Source organism: Dreissena polymorpha, chromosome 10 (assembly GCF_020536995.1).
Source record: "Dreissena polymorpha isolate Duluth1 chromosome 10, UMN_Dpol_1.0, whole genome shotgun sequence".
Classification (NCBI taxonomy): domain Eukaryota; kingdom Metazoa; phylum Mollusca; class Bivalvia; order Myida; family Dreissenidae; genus Dreissena; species Dreissena polymorpha.
Genome location: NC_068364.1, coordinates 53,572,787 through 53,593,635, shown reverse-complemented (window position 1 = coordinate 53,593,635; position 20,849 = coordinate 53,572,787). Strand labels below are relative to the sequence as shown.

Below are 20,849 nucleotides of genomic sequence, written 5' to 3'. Positions count from 1 at the left end.
TTATTATTATTATTATTATTATTATTATTATTATTATTATTATTATAATACCAGATTTATATAGCGCCCTTTTCATGCAAGAGTGCACGTACAACTCGCTTTACATAAGAACATTTGACGTATCGCAGATACGAATACATTTTGCATATTCGTTTAGTTTCGTCACTGATTAGCCTGTGCAGTCCGCACAAGCTAATCAGGGACGACACTTTCCGTCATAAGTGGATTTTTGCTAAGAATAGACTTTAAGTAAACGAAAAATACCATAAAATAAAAAGGTGTCGTCCCTTATTAGCCTGTGCGGACTGCACAGGCTTATCTGGGACAACACTTAACGCACATGCAATAAACCCCCTTTTCACAGAGCTCGGTCCATTTATCAAATTAGCTAATTTGGGGAAGTATACTTTCGTGAATGTTCTACGTTTTTATGGTTAAGATGAAGAGTTATAGTTTATTTAGCTGTTAATCGTTGCTGCCACTAAATTGCACAACAAACCAAACACTAGCATCAACATCCGCGTTTGAATGTTTTGTTGTCCTAACATATGATATCGTTTCCAGATGACATATCTGAACCATAGTACAGTCTAAAACCGTTCCATACTTGGTAACAAGCATGTGGTATTGGCTGCCATTGCATGTTATGTATCCATAAAGACTTCGCTTCCGCAACGTTGGTACTTGTCTAAGTTTATCCATGACAGAACAAATTATTCATAAGGATTCGAGCGGAGCTTGAAGCGGAAAACAACTGAAATGATTCATTTAGACGGACTGGTTTACCGTTTGGCTCAAAGACAATTTTTAAAGTAGTGTTATTGTTTGAAAAGACAAAATAACTCTTCCGCTTACACAACATTAAAAACACATCAGTTCGTTTATACTTAACCATAAATCAAAATAAGATGATGGTATAGCATTCTGAACTGTTTCATCAATCATTAATAAATAAAGTTGATATCAAATATTGCGTTTTACATGTAAGTACGATGTAAATCTTGAAAAAAACAGAGTGGTTATGCTTTAGTGCGAATGCTATTTCTCCTCAAGGTTTTCAATTCGGTGTTATGCTTGTACGAGTACAAGTAATCTCTTTATGGCTATCTTTGAGACACACACTAAACAATTCAATACACACATTTCTTCGGCGTCTAGCTATTTATTTAACGACATTCGATATGCTCGTTTAAGTACTGCAATTACTGCAGCCAATACATAGATGTCAATAGGAACATTACTGGGGCGGTAATGTGTTATCCATTGACACGGAATGCAATGTGCATTGAGTGATATGTCCTATATGTAGGCCATAGAACGGTGCTTTCACGAAAGAACTCGCTCAAGTTTCATCGTCTGCCATCATATTGTATTTATTCCCCTTTGTTTTAAAATGTTTATGGGCATGTTCGAATGCACCGGTCCATAGTAAGTATGAAAACAAAACATTTCTTTGGAAAATTTTGCATGACAATTCAAACTCAACAAACATTTTATAAATCGTGTTTTTCTTAAAAGGGCCTTTTCAAGGTTGGGTTGATTGACAAAATTGAAAAAAGTTGTTTCAGATTCGCAAATTTCCGTTTTAGTTATGGTATTTGTGAGGAAACAGTAATACTGAACATTCCCCATGTTCTAAAATAGCGATTATATGCATCTGTTGACGATTTAAAAACCTGAAAATTATAAAGCGTTGCAACGCGAATATAATACATAATTTGGAGAGTTCTGTTGTTGTCGTTTAATTTTGTGAAACTACGAGGATTGCTTATATAAAGTATAAAATACAACCGTCATTGTATCAGGAAGGATGGCCGAGTGGTCTAAGTGGTTTTTACCACTTTTTACTCCAGGACTCTAGGGGTCAGTGGTTCGAGCCCAGCTGAGGGTTATCTTTGTTTTCTTTTTTTTCTTTTTATTCTTGATTTTTTACTGAAACTTGTTAGATCCTATGTTTACATTTATCAATATAAAGCATTTGATGACATATTTCAAAACATGCCAAAATCTGTGAAAAGACCCCTTTAAGTTCTTGTTCACGAGAAAATATTATCCATTACTATTGAATTATCTATGACGTAAATTTAAAAGAATCTAAATATTTATAAAACATATAACTTATAAGAAAATGCACAATCGAAAACATATCGAATTTAAGTACTAGTATTCCATGTATAAATTAATTATATTGTAAAAAGTGTTATGTGTACATATTGTTTTTAATACAATTTAATTTATACATAAATGATCGTATGTGTAACTCTGTAGCTATCAGTATTATATTTGATTTTAAATTCGAGTTTAAAGCCACCGCATGTATGAGGTATAGTTTTAATGGAATGCGAATCACTTATTGCGTTCATCGCATCATGTATTGCATTCTTCAAATACATACCAACCTGTATACTAATATTGTACTGCACCTATTTATACAAAGATATTTTAAATCGATAAAACAATCTTTTGAAAAATCGAAAAAGTTAAATTTCTGCACTGAGTTTCTGAACAGTATGCCTTTCATCCACTTAAATCAAGGAGCAAATCATATACACTCGTTTGTTCCATGGGCCAACATACCTTGCTCTGCGGATCTACCAAACTTACAAACGACTTGCTAATGACCCGTCTTACACACAATACTGATAGAAAAGCCTGCCAAGAAATAAGATGGTCGTTACGAGAAAACGGGGTATAATTTATGTGCGTAAAGTTTCGTGTTACCGTGTGGGATGATGTTAAGGACGCAACACGACAACTTGCCAGAACAATAACAAAATACGCCACCAAAACCCACACGTTGGTCGTTGTTTTGCGTGAGCATGTTTTAATGATAGCGCACCGATTCGAAAAAATGATAAGACGGAAAGGAACCATCAATTATGTGTGGGACCGCGCGTGTAAACAATGCGTAATGACTAAATTCCACGTCGCGGCTTTTTGTGATTTTGCCGTTATTTACGATTTAAGACGGGAACAAGCATTCCTCTTGCAAATATTTGTTACAATATTAATGCTCCGTACTCTGAGAAACTATATCTAATAAAGAAAAAGAATGCATGCATTAACAAGGTAATTCTAATAAAATGTATGATTTTGCATGTACAGCCTCAATGATATAATGACATTTTATTTCATCAATTTGTCTGCGAAACAATCGTCGTTTTAAATTTAAAACAGTACTTGTTCTCAATTCGAGTGGTCGGTTTGCGCATCAATGTTTCACATGGATTATTAACAATTCTTAAAAACGCAGAGTATTATTTTCAAGCATCCATACCATATGGTATCCGAAGCTTGACAAATGATCAAATCTGTATTTATTGTTTTCAAAATTCACATATAAGCATTTGGTGTATATGTTTAGCCATACAACCCGTGTATTCTATCACCCATACGTTGTATACACGTAAATCCCCGCGTTATTTGTATTGAAGCATTATTGCCAGAAAGTGAGGCGTTTGAATGCAAAACAGCTGGTCGATCTATGTGGGATTATTACCACATGCAGTGACTGGCAACATTTGATGACCATGGCCGCATGGGGTGCATTTAGTAAGTTTATTGGATATCGACGTGGTTCTAGTTATGACGGATCTCGCGATTGGGGTAGTTCCCATGCAGGTTGAAGCCTCAGAGTGCTTTCACAAGTTACGAATGATGGTCCGCTGATTTCTTGAAGGAACAAGCGTTGAAAAATAGTTTGTTGATCATACGTCAGAGAAAATCAAGGCGCGTCTGCTTCATCAAAAAGATTGTAATTATAGTAAAATTATACATGACGAGTTCGTTACTCAATGTTATGTAAGGATCGTGGTTCCTAGTGTTTGTGATGAGTATGTGTTACATATTAGATGGGACCTTCTTACATCACCAGATTGGGAAATTTTCATATTTGGTAATAACACGGAGCAGTGTTTTCAACGTGGATTTAAATCTTGTCAGGTATAACTAAGAATTAAGATATGAATTCAGCTGCTGGTGCGTCAAATGTTGGGGTCGGAACGTCACGAAACCGGAAAAGTGTTGCACAACAACCAGTGGATTTAGAGGTAAAGTAAATACGTAATATTATACGCGATATAATAACCGGCTACACACAATTCGTAGTTTGTTGCAATTTAATATGCAATATGTATGAATTTATTATCATATTTTTTTAAATTATACATTACACCCTTGCTTTCTTGACAGACACAGCCAAAGTTTATACCGATTGCGTTACACTTAGCATTTAATGCAGTAATGATTTGTTTTCGCTACGTCGCCGCTATTACATTTTAACGAGACTTCGTCAGAAGAAAAAGCTGATAACAGGTTTATGTTTGAATCCGGAGATAACCATACACATGTATTAGCCTGTCGTTCACATGAGCGTTCGTGTCGTATTCAAAATAACATTATGTTTTATGAACAATTATTTCAACTAGTCAGAAAATATCAGTCTTCCACGGGACGTCGCTTGGGAGTTACACCAACCTTATCGACTTTCTTTGAGATAAAGCTACGCAAACGGTTATTTAAAAGTGTAACATATAATATATTTATCTGGGGAAAAGTACTTGTTTTATGTGCATTATTTAGTTATTCAAAACTACAACACCAGAAAGGATTCAACGATTACGTTCTTTACTTCGATCTCGTCTTTTTACATCGTGCTTGATAAAGATTTCACATCAAATGTGTTAAGTTTTTTTTTAAGTCAATTAACAAAAACTGGAAGAGCAATTTGATTTCATCTATGTCGTGCCCGCTTAGTAGATCTCGACACCTGCGTATTGTTTTAGCGGGCATGACATCGTTTTGCCAGACTCAGCGGTTTCGCGGGTTAGTCTTGAGCATGGCGTGATTGAACATTGTATGTCAATGCGCAGAAAACAGTATCGGTGTTTCATGCAAGTAACTGATAGTTTGAAATGTTTTCTTTTGTTCCTGTAAGACATCCAGAAACATCAATCTTTGTTTCTCGCTTAGAAAATATGTGCCTATACGTTCAGAGTGGGAATGCAATTATTAGAGAAACATTCATTCCACTTTTTTCTGTGTTCGTGCTATTTCTCCGTATTATTTTATATCGATATACTTCCAAGCAAGTAAATGGAACAATCAAAATACATTTTATAAAGAAGTTTTCCGGTGTTTGTATCTACTTGTACCTGATCTTTGTATTAATACCAGTATAAGACACATTATATTATTGATTTCAGCTGTTGAAGGCTGTGAAAACCCAATGTTTGATCAGTTGAAATGTCTATCAATCAAAGCATTTAGGGAACCTTTTTACTGATTTTGGCATGTATTGCAGTTTGTCATTAAATGCTTTATATTGATAAATGTATACATTGGATCTAAAAAAACTCCAGTAAAAAAAACACAAGAATGCAATTAAAGAAACAAACCGTAACCCTCAACCTGGCTAAACCCACTGACCCCTGGAGTAAAAGTCTATCGCTTAGACCACTCGGCCATCCGTGCTCATACACTGATGTGAAATCTAACAATCAAAGCATCAAAGCATTCAAGGAGACAAACGTGTGATCATTAATTGTTCGTGTTCTTAATTCATATCTCATATTTGTTGTTGTTGTTGTTTGCATGCTGTTGTTGTTGTTGTTGTGTTTTTCTGTTCTACCGATTTGTCCTATAAACTCGTGGTTAATCATACTCGCTATGATATAATCGCTTATTATTCAAACGATCTACACATGCCAAGTCTGCGCTCAAATATAACTTGCTACCAACCGCGCATTGCTTTACTATTCTTGTATCATGAATCATAATTAGAAGCATATTTGTTGCCCAAACATCTAATTTGCCAGTAACTCAGATATGATACTTCTATAATTAACGTTCGCTGTTAGAGCATTGAGTGACTAATACTCTTGCTTTGTTTTCATGTTGCTTTTGTATCAAAGATCACGAAAGATATGGAAGAGCCAATAAATGTCATGTTCAAGCTGTTTGATGCATATGTCTTGTCAATCATTAATTATAACTCAAAGTATGGGAAAACATTTTTCGGCATCTAATATTGAACGTATCCACATAAAGTTCTTTAAAAAAAACTGTTATATGTTTAACTGTCAACAAATTTAATGTCACTATATGCTGAAGTTGGTCGATTTCCTGTATACATCGGTAGATACTTAAAGGGGCCGTCCAACGTTTTGGTAAATTGAGAAAATTAAAAAAAGTTGTTTCAGGTTCGCAAATTTTCGTTTAAGGTATGATATTTTTTAGGAAATAGTAATACTGACCATTTGCCATGCTCTAAAATATTAATTATATGCATCGTTTGATGATTTTAAAACCTGAAAATTATAAAGCGTCATGCGACGCGAAACGATTTAATAATTTGGAAAGTTCTGTTGTTGTCGTTATATTTTGGGATATTACGAGGATTCCTTATAGGTAAAAATACAACCGCTCTAAGCATGCGCATGGATGGTCAAGAGGTCTTGGCGGGAGAATTTTTACTCCAGGTCTTCAGCGGTCAGTGGTTCGAGCCTTGTTAAGGGTTATATTTTTTTCTTTTTTCTTAAATTGTATTCTTTTTTTGCTGGAGATTTTTTGTTCAAATGTTTAAATTTATCAATATAAAGCATTTCATGACAAGCTTTAATACATGCCAAAATCTGTTGGACGGCCCCTTTAAGAATGTTTAAATATTTTTTAAACTTCATCAAACGAAACAAGCAAATTGTTTCCTTACGTCTGTAATTAATAGTTAAAAATTAGAAATTGAAACACCAATGAACACTGTTGATTGATCCTTTAATGTTCGCAAAAGTTTAAACCAAAGAGGATTTGTACAGATGTATGGTTGTTTCCTGAGTCAGTTATAATTGCAAGTTGTATTCCTTTGTTAAAGACTCGGTATATATACATGAGTGGAGAGTTAATGTTGATTCATAAACGTCATTAATATTTATTTAAAAAAACTTAAACCTGTATTTGAAAGATCTGTGTATTTAGATGTCATTGACTATAACAACAAAACTAAGAAACATTATTGCTTACATGCGTCTACCGTCACATAAGTTGTTCAGCTAAAGTGGCCGATACTATAATATTATCCGAAATGAAAGAATGTGTACGTTAGTAGCCTTAACGATTTAGAAGACGAATATCTTTTTATACATAAATGTTCATTCTATTAAGAAGAAAGATCTAAATACATATCGAAAGACTATTGAATAAGATCATCTATGCATACATTTTGGAATCTTTTTAATAGTTATAATAAAAGGACCCTCGGAAGTAAGCAGTTTACTGCATTACATGCTTTAAGACAAGAAACTTTGTTTTTGTCTGTTCACGCCGATTTGTGTTAACATGTACAGTAAATTATGACATGGGTCTTCCCCAGGCCATTTAAATTTTCCGATCAGTGTATTCTTCAGTAAAAGGAAGTGGAGATTGTCCAAAAAAATCAAGGTTTCCCTATCAGTGTATCAATATTTCCTGTTTTAAAAGAGCACTCGGTACCTACTTTCACAAGTAATCGCCATAAACACCACATGGGGTAATGGATAATCCACTGATAAGAGAATAGCATGACGCGCGTATCGATTATTCTAGCCACATTACACGGTCATTTAAATGCTGACAAGGATGTATCTGGTAACTTTCCAGTCGTCAAACTGTGAAGTTCATCGTCCAATCGGTTACGCGAATGCTTATGAGGGCGGGGTTAACTATCGACCATTATTTTTGATTGACGTCGGGCATGAAGTAAGAGTTTATCGCAGCTTGATTAGCAAGAAGTTGTACCATTTGAGTAATATAAACCGGTAATTAGTACAGTACAGAACATTAAAGACGGTTTCGGGCATCATCATCACACCTTTTTACTATAAACAAGTGTTACCTATGACTCATAATTAATACGAGAAATTAATTGCAAGTGGTAAACAATTAATTATTATAGCGAGTAAGTTGTGCAAATGACTCCCGGTTACAATTATGTGATAACAATTTATTTAATTCCAGTACATGTATATTTCAACATGTCCATTTATAGAACTGATTCACCTCGTTTTTCTGACATTTATTCGACACGTAATGCGCTTTAACAAATTTTCGTTGAATTAATTACGCACACTTGTAAATGTTTCGTCCGATAATCGATAGTTAGAAGGCTGATGATGGCAACCGGCCGTGATCCTCGTGGACAACGTGAATTTCATGCATTATTCCGTCAAAACATGTATTCGACTCGTAAAATGTTTAAACAAATTATCGTTGAATTTATAACGCAACGGTTAATATTTGTTGAAATCTCAAATGGGAATAATTAAATTTGTAATCCGAAACCCATTCCCGTAAGTCGATGTTAACGCGTTTTTAATCCGAAACACACTTCCGAATGTAAATGTTACCGCAACGTTAAATATTTTTGCTTCAAATTAGCAGTGCAAATTTATTTTGTGTCGAATCGTTTTCTCAATTAAAAAGAGCGCGAAAATTATGCAGCATGTACAACGTCGCGTCTATTGCATACAAATGGCGTGTATTGAGCGTTTTAACAAGCACACAACAGGTCAGGGGATTGACGCATATTCAGAGGCATATTCAGAGGCAATATTTCATCAAATCTATAAATAGTCACTTAAAAAATGGCAAGGTTTGTGTTAAAGAAATAACTGAAAGCTTTTATCGTAAATATTTACTAGAAAGAGATTGATAACAACGGAATAAACGGGATTATCGGGTAATAAATAGAAACTTGAAAAATAGTAAGTATACAGAAATAGAGTCGGGTTGAAACGGATGTATTGGGGAATCGTTCGAGGCGGGATTTTACTATCTGTGCGGAAAAGTTTTAAAACAATTAAACAATATAAAAAAATATATTTTTAAATGACTGGGGGATTTTTTTTGAGAGTCATAGCGCACCAAATGACGTCTTTTGACGCTGTTTTTCTTTGAGTTATAACGCACCACAGAACGTGAATTGACACATTAAATAAATAAAAAATCTACGTAGGGAGGGGACACCCCTCCCCAACCCACCCCGATCAGCCCCGGGGCGCCTGAAAAAATTCCTGGGGAATCGCCTGTTTCCACTGTTTTTGTCAATATATAAATTCAATGCTCAATTCAGTTTGTATATAAATATACAACATTTTCACGCATAATTTATTATTATCTGTATGACTTTTTGTCACGCATGTATGAATGTTTAACATTGATAACGATGAGCTGTAAAATGCTTAAGTGACTAAAAATATTTTTTCTGTTCTGATGAATATATTTCAGATTCTTAGACAATATTAAAGACTTAGTCATGAATAAGTTTCTTACATTTTGTCCATTAGATTACTTTTGAATAATAACCATTGAATTGCTAGACTGATTTGATTGTATTGTTTTAAGTCTTTGATCACATTAATAGAAACATAATCTGATATATATATACAGCCGAATATGTGTATGTAATTGGATTGATATCTGCAAATTCTGAAATTTAAAATTACTTCGATATTTATAATTAATTTAATTTAAGCGTCAACTTTGAATAATCCATTCCTAAAAAGATGTGTAGTTGAAACACTGTTGTAAGTTTAAATACCGAGTCTTAAAGCAAAAGCGCTTTCGGGAAGTCCTACTTATTTATTTTTGCATTTTAAGCGATCTGATCATTGATTCTCGAACTTCCCTGTGTATGCGTTCGTTGAAGCGTGTGTTGGGTCAATGGATGATATATTGAGATCGTCAGCGGCAGCTGGGTGTTTGAATTAGTTAAACTACAGAGTCAGTTCGATTGTTATTTGTTTAACGTGATATATTGGACCCACTTGATTGACTTCGACAGCTTTCGTTGGAACCAATTGTTGATGTGCTTTGGAACAATAGTGAGTTTGAATTGAAGACAATTGTATTTAAGTTGATGAATCGGTGGACATGAAATTGCACGCGCACAAAAACTACAGGTCATAACTTGTTTGGATCAAAATTAAAACTTGATTGATAAGAATACATTTACAGGTTTTATAATAAACTCAGTGTTGTGATAACATAATAAACGTTATTAGACCCAGGTTTGTATGTTTAAGGATTCTGTCTTTTTTCCGTTATATATCCATATAAGTATCGATGGATTGCTGGACTGCGGATGGATTTAGTTTAATGGAAATCAATTCATATTAAAATGTTTTAATACAATTTTTAATATTTGAAACAAAATTTGGCAATATGAACTCGGTGGCTGGGGCATCAAATGTGATTGTGATATCGCGAGGAAAGGGCAAAGAAAAAGTGCAACAGCCTGTTGACTTGGAGGTAAAGTGAAATTATTTATTTATTTAGTAATAATGAATATCAAAAAATGTAACAGTCACACAAACGCGTGAAGCTTTAATATCTCATCAACATCAGTATCATCAGTATCATTAACAAGATAAGCAGCAAAACAAGTACACCAACCAGAATATCATACGCAATTATATCAAACGCAGCACAAACAGCATCATCGCCATCCTGATTAAAATCGGAATACGCAGCAAGCGCGTTAAAACAGCACCACCCTCAACGCCCCTATGGTCATAATCAGCATCATAATCATCTGTTTATTTCATAAAATGCTATCAGTATCACCGTTATCTTTGTCATAATCATCAGCATCATAATAAGAACCACCAAGTAATTGTTTAACATTTAAATTGTGGTAGTTGTATTTCATTTCGTCCATAAACGATACGCCCTCATAATTACTTAACAATCAAACGAATGGTTACTGACGAATATGAACAATGCGAAACATATATTATTCGCACACAAAGAAGTGTTTGTGCTGAGTGTTAAATAATTCATATGAAAATGTGCAACGTATTGACGTTATATTTTAAATGTAAATCGTTACCTTATGAAGAACACCATGCCCGGTAGCGACGAGCAAATGATTGAATATAATTTTCGATTACACATCACTTTGTTCTTCTCGTGCAAGCCGTATAACATATGTTAAAAGACATACTTGAATTTCGTAAATGTATTCATTGTCGAGGTAAATACTAGGAACACAAAAATACTTTCTAACCGACAATTATGTTCTTGGTTGAGTTAATACCTCACACTTTTAATCAATCTCTGCAAATTGGTGGGTGAGTTTTTTTTTCAGTGACGGCTTTTAACAATTGTGTGTCTGCTCCATATATACCATATCCTTTAAAGTATTTATATAAAACTTGAATCAAATGTTGAGGGCATTGAGCCGATTTGCAGAAGGCATTCTTCATACCGGATCAAGTTCAATAGCTTACTTCAATGTCAACGGTTTGAGCATCCATTAGTATAACCGACCCATAGCTTGTATAGCTTTATCGAATCTATATAATACGTAGGTAACTTGTTTAGGTTACAATATACTAAATCTTTTTGGAGTGCAATGCTTTACTCTCTAAAAACATGAACATCATTTATTTGAAGACACGGTTCTCTGTAGGGTCACTTGCCATGACTTTATTTTAGTATATTTCTGTGTGCATGTGGCAGGGAAAACATTGTTGTTTACTAGAAATTCACTCTTTTATCTGAACATTGGAGACTACATAAGACTTTGACAGATGGCGGGAAACCCTCATGAACTGGATAGAAGCCGGTAAATAGATGGCCGTAAAACAGTGACTTTTGATTCGTGGCGAGTTCTTTCTTACATGTCGCGTGACCTATCTTTTGTATTGCTTAAATCAATTCTGCTTGGAATGCTCTTCGAGAAAAGGTATGGTTATGAGGGTCTCTATGCGCAAAAGTTTGACTTTATTTTTCGTTAAAGTTATTGCATTTACATTGAATTTGTGTAGGAAATCTTTTACTATATTGTAACCTAAACTAGCTTTAGGTAAAAAATGTAATATCATCTGCAAGTGCAAAATATGACTGGGAAAGCTGATTTTTGGTCATTTCTTAGCAAAAGAGAAGAAAATTAGTGCATTAAATGCATGAATTCAGATTATTTGAACTGGAATAGTTGTTTTTCAAGTTGACCCCCCACCCTTGTATAGCCAAATAAGGGCTTAATTGCTTTCCGACTTAAATTCAAAGGCATTTTGGTTTACCGTGTAGCGTTATTGTGCTACATGCAGTCAGAATTCAACGCCCGCCAAGGACTCCGCAATCCAGTAACGCAACAATAGCTTGTGCGTAAAGCATGAACATTCAAACAGAGCCCCATTTTACCTACATGGAATGGCGGACATTTTTACAGTTTTGACAGTGCAACAGATGCTTAACTGAGCCAGCTTTCATATTTAGTACAATCATGCATATAACAAGCTTTATCACCTCATATTATTCATAGAAATACACTTAAAATACATAAATGCATGTTTTTTTCTTCATTTTATATCTATTTCTATTGGGTATTTTGACTTTTTCAGGTCCTAATCAGTTTTGTGGTCACTCAAACTCTTGCCGTCGTGCAATTCCCATGCAGTTTGTATCGATTATTTTGCGTCCTGACACGTAAAGCTCCTGCTCTGTTGGCAGCAGAAGTTGGCACTCAACATGTTTATCCTTGTTCCTGAGCATGTATGCAGCACAGCTGAGTTGATTTGCTACTTGTTACCCTACAATTAGCTTGTGTTTGGTACTGTTTTCTCACAATATGCTTACAGTCATGGTTCCGGCTTGAGAAGATGTCGCGTCCGACTTAAACATATTATTATTGTAGCGAGTGTCCCCTGTATCGTTTACATTAGAGGGATCTTTTTGACAAAATTTGGCACTTTCAGCAACCAGTTTTGTTTTTTATTTGGTAAATGCTTCTCTCATTCAGTGATTTAAGGGCAGTATTGACTTTATTCGCTTGTCTTTGCATACAGAGGTGACATGGATCAATGATGTTTGATGTGTTGAGAATTCTGCGGGAAGCTGTGTCCCCAAAAGAAGTACTAGAAACCCCTTTCAGGAAGCCTGCATTGATCTGAGCTGCCTTTCTGCCCCTGTTACTACATGGAACCTCATTTCTAAGCTTAAAATGCTTGCCTACATATATGTATCTTGTTCATTTTAACCTTTCCGTCCATTCTATACCCCCAAAATGAGCATTTTTTCTTTCGCTTGGTTCTGAATCCCCATTTTTTACCCAGATTGCCACCATAAAAATAGTCAAAAGTACTTATTTTGTGCCCAAAATATGAACTTTTGTATTCTCTTGAACCTCTAAATGAGAGCTGGCAATGCATATTGACCATCTGCTGCAGTTTAAAGGCACCCATGACAATATATGCTAGGATATATCATTGGCCTCTGGCAAATAAATGGGCTCCGAGCGACAAGGCGCGTTTCAAGATTTCACACTTTTATTGGTGCTAAACAACAAGTAATTGGAAGCTTATTGATTTCTTCTCTTCAAAGTATCTTTGATCTCTCATTTGTACTAATTTGTTTATTGTCTTGGATGAAATTGGATTTTCTTTGCTTTGAAATTGACATTTTTGGGGTGATTTAAAAAAAACAAAACAAAAAAGACATTATCAAAATTGCTTAGAGTGAAAATATCTAACAAATTCATTCTTTCACCACCCCGCATAAGCCCCACGTGCATGTCCATTTGGCAAAAGTTTGACTTTATTTTTCGTTAAAGTTATTGCATTTACATTGAATTTGTGTAGGAAATCTTTTACTATATTGTAACCTTAAGGTCATTAAAACGATACGCAGAAGGTATTAATTAGCTGCAGCTTGAATCAAATAATAAAACGGGAGAAAGTTGTATTGCTTAAGTTTGAACTTCAAGGTAGGAATTATACGCCGCCCTGTGCCCATCCGCTCGATTACTCATAAACACTATGAAGGATAATCATGAAACTTTTCTAACATCGGCATGTAATTTAGAGGAAGTGAAGAAAACACGAGTCAGTCACGCCTGATTAAGGTTTATTGTATACTTGAAAGTAAAAACGTCTGAGTCATTTAAGCCGTTCTCTGTGAAAGGTGGAAGGGGTGTAAATGCATATGCGTAAAGTGTCGTCCCACATTAGCTTGTGCAGTCGGCACAGGCTAACCAGAGACGACACTTTCCGACTAAACTGATTTTTTTGTAAAAAGAGACCTACTTTTAACAGAAAAAATCATAAAAACGAAAGTGTCGTCCCTGATTAACCTGTGCGAACTGATGTTCTTTTTTAATGTTGTATTTTTCCTGTCCAGATCGCTAATACCCATTACAGGTTTTTTTTATCATACTTGGCTACAATAACAATATTATGTAGATCATTTGCAGAATCCATAATCCAGTCATGCCTGGTGAAGCTATAAGCCACTCATGCCTGGTCAAACTATAAGCCAGTCATGCCTGGTCAAGCTATACGCCAACTATGTCTGGTCAAGCTATAAGCCAGTCATGTCTGGTTAAGCTATAAGCCAGTCATGTCTGGTCAAGCTATAAGCCAATCGTGCCTGGTCAAGCTTAAGGTCGTACTTCTAGGTGAAACATATGAGTCTAATAGTTCGTGTCAGCTCAATATATCATATATTCTTCGAGGGGCATTTATTGGTGTTGATTTGTGTGTATTTTGGTATTTGATTAAAATGAATTTATATAGTGGTTATATAACATATTTGTACGCCATCCGTCAAAGCTTACTGATTTGGTTATCACGAGTAAATAAATATTTGCCCATATTTGAAAGCTACAAATGATATTTCGAGTTCTAATTTACTGCCGTTAATAAACAGAAGAGCGAAAACAAGATGAAACGTCTAACGTTCGTGTATGACGACGTCATCAACTGTATGCTTAACCAGCCGGGGTATTCCCTTGACAAACACGATGGCGACGAAGTTACTTAACATGTCACAATATTTCAGCTCCCGCTAAAAAAGGTCGCAGCGAGTAAAGTCGAGATTAAAGGCGAATTTTAATACGAAAAAACGCTTATCACGTTTTTGTTGATGTGGCTGAAAAGTGAGCGGCTTTACAACAATAAATACACATAATAAAGGGTATAAAACGGCGAAAATAACTTGTCTTGGCATGGGTGTCGCTATCTTGTTTTGTCAAGTGAATACCCCTTCTGTTAACGTCATAAATAGTCTGACTACCAATGTGAAATAATGCGTTTGTTGTTGTAGCTTATGATGGTTGTGTTAATATTTTTCATAGATTTATGGGAATCCCATGATTGAGCATATTCTCCACGCATTAATATATGTTAGGACAAGTTACTTACATTGGTAGACGGATGTTATAAATGCAAGATTTTTTTAACCAACTTTCTTACATTATAATTTCCAATGCTATGATTTTTATTTTGTCGATACATTTCAATATTCCATAAAGATATACGATACATTCATTTTCCCATCATAACACTTAACTATAATGAGTAATTGTACGTTACTTCTAAGTTGACGTAAGAAAGCGTTTCAGCTAACTTCTTTATCAGTTGTATATTTATATACTCGTAATATAAGAAACTATCATATACTAAGCATAACAAGTGTAACGGAAATATAATATACAATGCATATTAGAATATTTCTTTAACTGTTGTATTACTATGTTGGGAATACGTGTACAACATACTTCGTTGTATTCTAATGACGAACATTACCCAATACATTTATATTATCTATATTCAAATTCCTCGGTAAGAAATTAATATTTTGTTTCCACAAATTGCATTTTCTCGTGCAATATCCTTTGCGTGTTTGTGCACTTCCAATTAAGTTGTCTCAAACAATATTTTATCGTAATGTATGTGCGCCGTTTTATTGCCTTTTGTCATACATATCCTCTCGCCGTTTGAAGTTCTTTTAATGTTTTCCGTAGATTCAATATTGCTCGCACAAGACTATTATAACATACATGATCTTTCAAATATAAACAAAGTGAAACTCTATTTGCATTAGCCATTGTTCATTCTTATTATCAGTACATGCACCTTTATTTGAGAGGAGATACCAGATGACATTCATTTATACACATCTATAGCACAGTAAATATTCATATACCTCCATTTAACATTATTACATATTTCTAAAATATGGGCGTCCTCTTGCTGTCTCGCACGAAGTATCTATTGTAGTTTATGTGCATTCTTTAATTGAATACCATGGGTCATATCGCCGAAACGGTTTCTAAAGCCTGTTTTGTATTTACATGCATAAAGGTGCATTCGAAATGTGCATACTGTCGAGCTATGTCGTTTCCAATTTCGATTTAGCTAACCCGTTTATCTGTCGTGGAAACGAGTTGATATTTGATATTGAGAACAACTTTAAAAGAAAAATGAAAATGACATATCTGTGTTACAGTACATAACCGTGCTAGTCTCAGCATATATTGGTTTGGAATTGTTACCCGTAGGGAATTATATTCTCACTTTTGAACGCGCAACACAAATAAGTTGAAAAAAGATAAGATGTACTGCGAACAATTATGACATAGGAAACATATGTATTACATGTCAAATACTTGTTCGTTATTTCTATCTATTAGAACAATAAATGGCACACACATGACAGAACGCTAAATATTTTATGGAATTAACTCAACAATTGATATGTTTATATGCAGACGTTCCATCTTATATATGTCTGAACGAAATATTATTGTAAAAGAATATGGTTGCTGTCAACATTATTACGAATATACTCTGGGTTATGTACACCTCATTGTAAGCAATACTTTGTCTATCGACATAAATATACATGGTATTGTGTACATATAACACGTTCGAAATTTTGCATAGTGACTTACTTGATATAGAAAAAGGTTAAAATGCGAATGCTTGTGTTGTTTTTTAATTGATAAATGTAAAACAGCGTAAGTCGTCGGATATTTGGTAATAATAGCTAACATAATATGAAATCCATATTGAGATTGATGATTTATAAGCATAGGTTGTTCCGATAAAATTTAGTTATTTGTCCGCGTCATAGCTCATTTGTTGGAGGGCTAAGCATGCTAATACGTAGCCACACATACTTGTTTTTCATGAACACGAACGACGTCGGTATTAATTGCGAATCATAATAACGAGTGTCAGCTTTTTTGCATTAACCAAATATTATTTCGGAGATATTCGAGATTATTTTGTGATGCATTTGTACTGCGAGTCAATTGGAATGTCCCAAAAAAACTATAAACATGTTTATTATAAATATTAACGATACTGTTAAATCATAGTTATAGTTATCATACATGTATATTTTGTCTTCAAAGCACCTGATCCGGTGGAATGAAAAACATAAACAACGCTAATACATTATTTTAGTCGCGAGTAAAGGATTCACCGCATCGTCCAACTACGCCGTAATTTTTCAAGCATTCGTTAACCACTTGATGGTAATCGTGTTCTTAGCAGACAGTGCTTCATAAATTAAGATGCATCATCGTGTATCATTCTTGTATGGACAGACTTATTATTTCCATTTGCCCATTTAAAGAGTATAATGAGCTGGTTGAGAAACCCCTCATCTCTCGCCGTCATAAATCAATTCCGTTGTTTTCAAGAAAATATGATCTTCTGCTATTCTAATATTAATTTTGTGAACATTGTCTTTCGAACCTTCTTGAGACAAATGGCAATAACTAACACAGTATCCTGTTAAATGATTATCATTCTTTTGCCATTAATTGTCGTTTATTTCGTTGGTTTACCGATCCACTAAATGAACTCAACCGCATCGGAAGAGCATTTATATAAAATCCAAATTTTCTTCCAAATTCGGATATCAACGATTGTGCATGTCCACGTAAAAATGATTTAAAACAAATTTGAAATTGAGATTTTTAAAGTGGTAAGTCACCCAGTGAAGTAATTAAATAATGTTACACCCATACCAAAGGGTGTACACATTCTGGTAAAACGGTAAACATCAATCTTATTTTTACATCCGGTATGTTGTTACTTTACATGAAGATGTACTAAGACATAATTGCAAAGACACTAACGCACTCTTAACCGCAAATTCGTACGTACAATGTTAAGGGTGTTTGTTTTGTTTGTTTTTTTTCATTTGCTGTGAGTGTTTCGAAAAGACGTTGACGTATTAAAGTTGTACATTAACATGTAGTATGTGTGTGCTTATAAGTAATGGTAAACATCAATCCGACATTTAAAGATTGTTTGCACTACATAGTCTCAAAACAACACTAAGTGTTTGATGCAAGTTAGTTAGTACTCGAATTTATATACTGATGAAATTTACCTCAATAAGAACACATTATTAGTTTTTATTGAAATGCCATTTTTAACAGCCGTACGCTCATTGTGCTCATTCACTCCTTAAAATTAACATAAAGTCATGCGGTCAAGGGTATTCAATATAAAACAAAATGACTGATATCAACATCTAGCAGCTAAGTAAATCAAATGCGTGTTGTATGTTGTAATATGTATACTTGATTCTGTTTGCGTATTTTAAATGCAGAGGGCCTTAAATCAACATTTGTCATTGAGGACAGGTCACCAATTGTGACTGAGACCCTCGGAATATTAAGTGGGATGTAGCATTAAGATGCATTTTCACAGCACACAAAAATCTAATCATGTCACTAGAGACGTTACTTGCATTGCTCACAGCGTAACTACAAGCATAAAGAATCTATTTGAATATGTAGAATTTATTGTGGCCAAAACACAATACCGGTAAGTTGGATTATATAGCAACAGTATTAAACCTGTATTAGGCGGATCATACATAAGCAATATATGACACCTCTTTGAGCAATCAGGAATTTTGGTGAATTTCGAATCACCCTTAAACAGATACATCATACCAGCGTCTTCTATATGGTTTGGGGCTGTCTGGTCGGTCACAAAAAGGTCAGAAAGCCCTACGCGGTGTTCACTTTGTTGCAGTAGGGTTTATTGGGTCGCCGTGGTGTAAATGGATATGGTGTCCACCTAGCGACCGGAAAGACAAGGATTCGATCCCCACTGTTGGAGCGTTCTTTAGATCTCCCACTAAGACACCAAGTACTGGTTCTAGGTCCAGGAAACGGACTCGAGAGTGTTTCAATAAGCCTCAGGCTCTCGATGCAATCGAGCTAAAATAAATATGTGTAAACAAGTCGTGTTTATTTGTGGCTTCTATAAAAACGATCTGTAACAACTATTTCTTTTATTTATTCATTTATTTGCGACCGTCAGTAAAATTTATTATTTTGAGCTAAAACCTATGACGGAATTTTGATCCAATATTATTTCCAAATAATAAATATATAGAATCGTATATAACAGAAAAGCGTACGAGAAGTGGTTTGTGGTTGTGAACATCAGAAGGGTATTACGTCAATACAATAATTAACCATTTTGCATTTAAATATACTATTTGAAAATAATTAAGCATGTTTTATAAATTAATTCATTTGGAGTTACCATCATATATGTACTTTTTGATAGACGAGTCAAATGTTATGTTCCAGTTTCTTGCAAACGAATTCCAAAGAAGCATGCTTGGAATATTTCATCGTCGGTTCCACGCTGGGTTTTAAAGGGAAGGCAATCGTTATGAACGTACCTGTAGGAGTTAAATCGATTGCATCCCTTGGCTGTAATTGTCTATAGTATAGTTGTCAGGCTTTTTTAAAAGCCCGAATATTTAATAGTTGTTCAACGTGTTTGGTATCCGTTTACACTGATTTATACGTATAGTAGGAAAGCAATGTTGCCATATTTTAATATTTCATTTAAAGATCATTACACCGAAAACTTAACTTAACATGTATACATTTACGTTACCAATATATTTATGCATCATTTCTTTCAATCAACAAAAACAAGAAAGTCATCGATTACGCCATAGTTGTGTTGATTTCCAAACAATACAGTCACAGTATGCTATTAGTGTATCGTTTAAAAGGATCTTTTCAAGTAAGACAAGCAGAACAAATCTTATTGAATTCGTCAAATAATACTATTGATAACAACGCCCAAATGGCATTTACATAAACGTGTATGTGATTGTTCTTCAAACGCGGGATAACTATCTATAGCCACGAAGTTATACGCCCCATTGGTGCACAAACGCACCATTCGCCTTCTAATTGCAATATCACATGGTACCTTTTTGCACCAAGGAGGCGATAGATATAAAGAGAGACACTTTTCGCGCGTTCTGTTACCATTACTTCGCCTCTATCATGTGTTTTACTTCAAATGTAGTTTTGACGTTAGTACGGTAGCATAACTGTTTTGTTCTTATTTGCTAATAACACTCTGCTTGAAGCTTGATTTATTTGTGTTTAATTTTCCGAATTACTTATGCAATTATTCAGTTTATTTTGAACCAGTATTTAAAAGCGTGATTTTTGCAAATTTTGCAAGAATGCTTTATATCTGTATATGTCTACGGATTAAAGCTACAAAACATATTTGAGAACAATCTTTTACGTGTATTCTGTTTTTTAGTTTAAATACAATTAATCGAGAATAAACACTAAATTTAAGTTTTAAGGCATTTTACATTATCTGATCATGCGTCTTAAATGAACGACGATGATTTGTTATTTATTATTTGTAATCATATATATTGAAGCACTGTGTTTCCATCGGGCCTCGAAACTGTGCTTTTCTGTTCTGTGGGTTTAGCGCCAACAATATACAATATACTTGAACACGATTTTAAAGCCCTTTAGTATATCGTTAATTGCCGAGCAAGTTTAGTCTGCGTTGGTGTCTGTTGTTATGTTTTGAAGAGAAATAACTTTTTATAAGACGACATTAAGTCTATACTATTTAATTTTAAACGTTATTTAAAATATCGCAAGAAATTGCAAATACATAGTACATATTATTCGAAAAATAATAGTTTCAGACGAAATGTTACTTATAAAAAGGCATATAAGATTAACTACTTGTATCCATTTGCTCTTGTGTTAATTGTTTATAATAGCA

At 34.4% G+C, this 20,849-nt stretch overlaps 1 protein-coding gene across 1 annotated transcript in view; it reads left to right on the top strand.

Moving 5' to 3' along the window:
- Positions 1–3,524: 3,524 nt before the first annotated feature.
- LOC127847434 (dipeptidyl peptidase 4-like) overlaps positions 3,525–20,849 on the top strand; it is a 52,332-nt gene continuing 35,007 nt past the window's right edge. Inside the window, exon 1 of the mRNA XM_052379342.1 lies at positions 3,525–4,049. Coding sequence (XP_052235302.1) covers positions 3,963–4,049 — 87 coding nt within the window. The 5' untranslated portion in view covers positions 3,525–3,962. The remainder of the gene's footprint in view (positions 4,050–20,849) is intronic.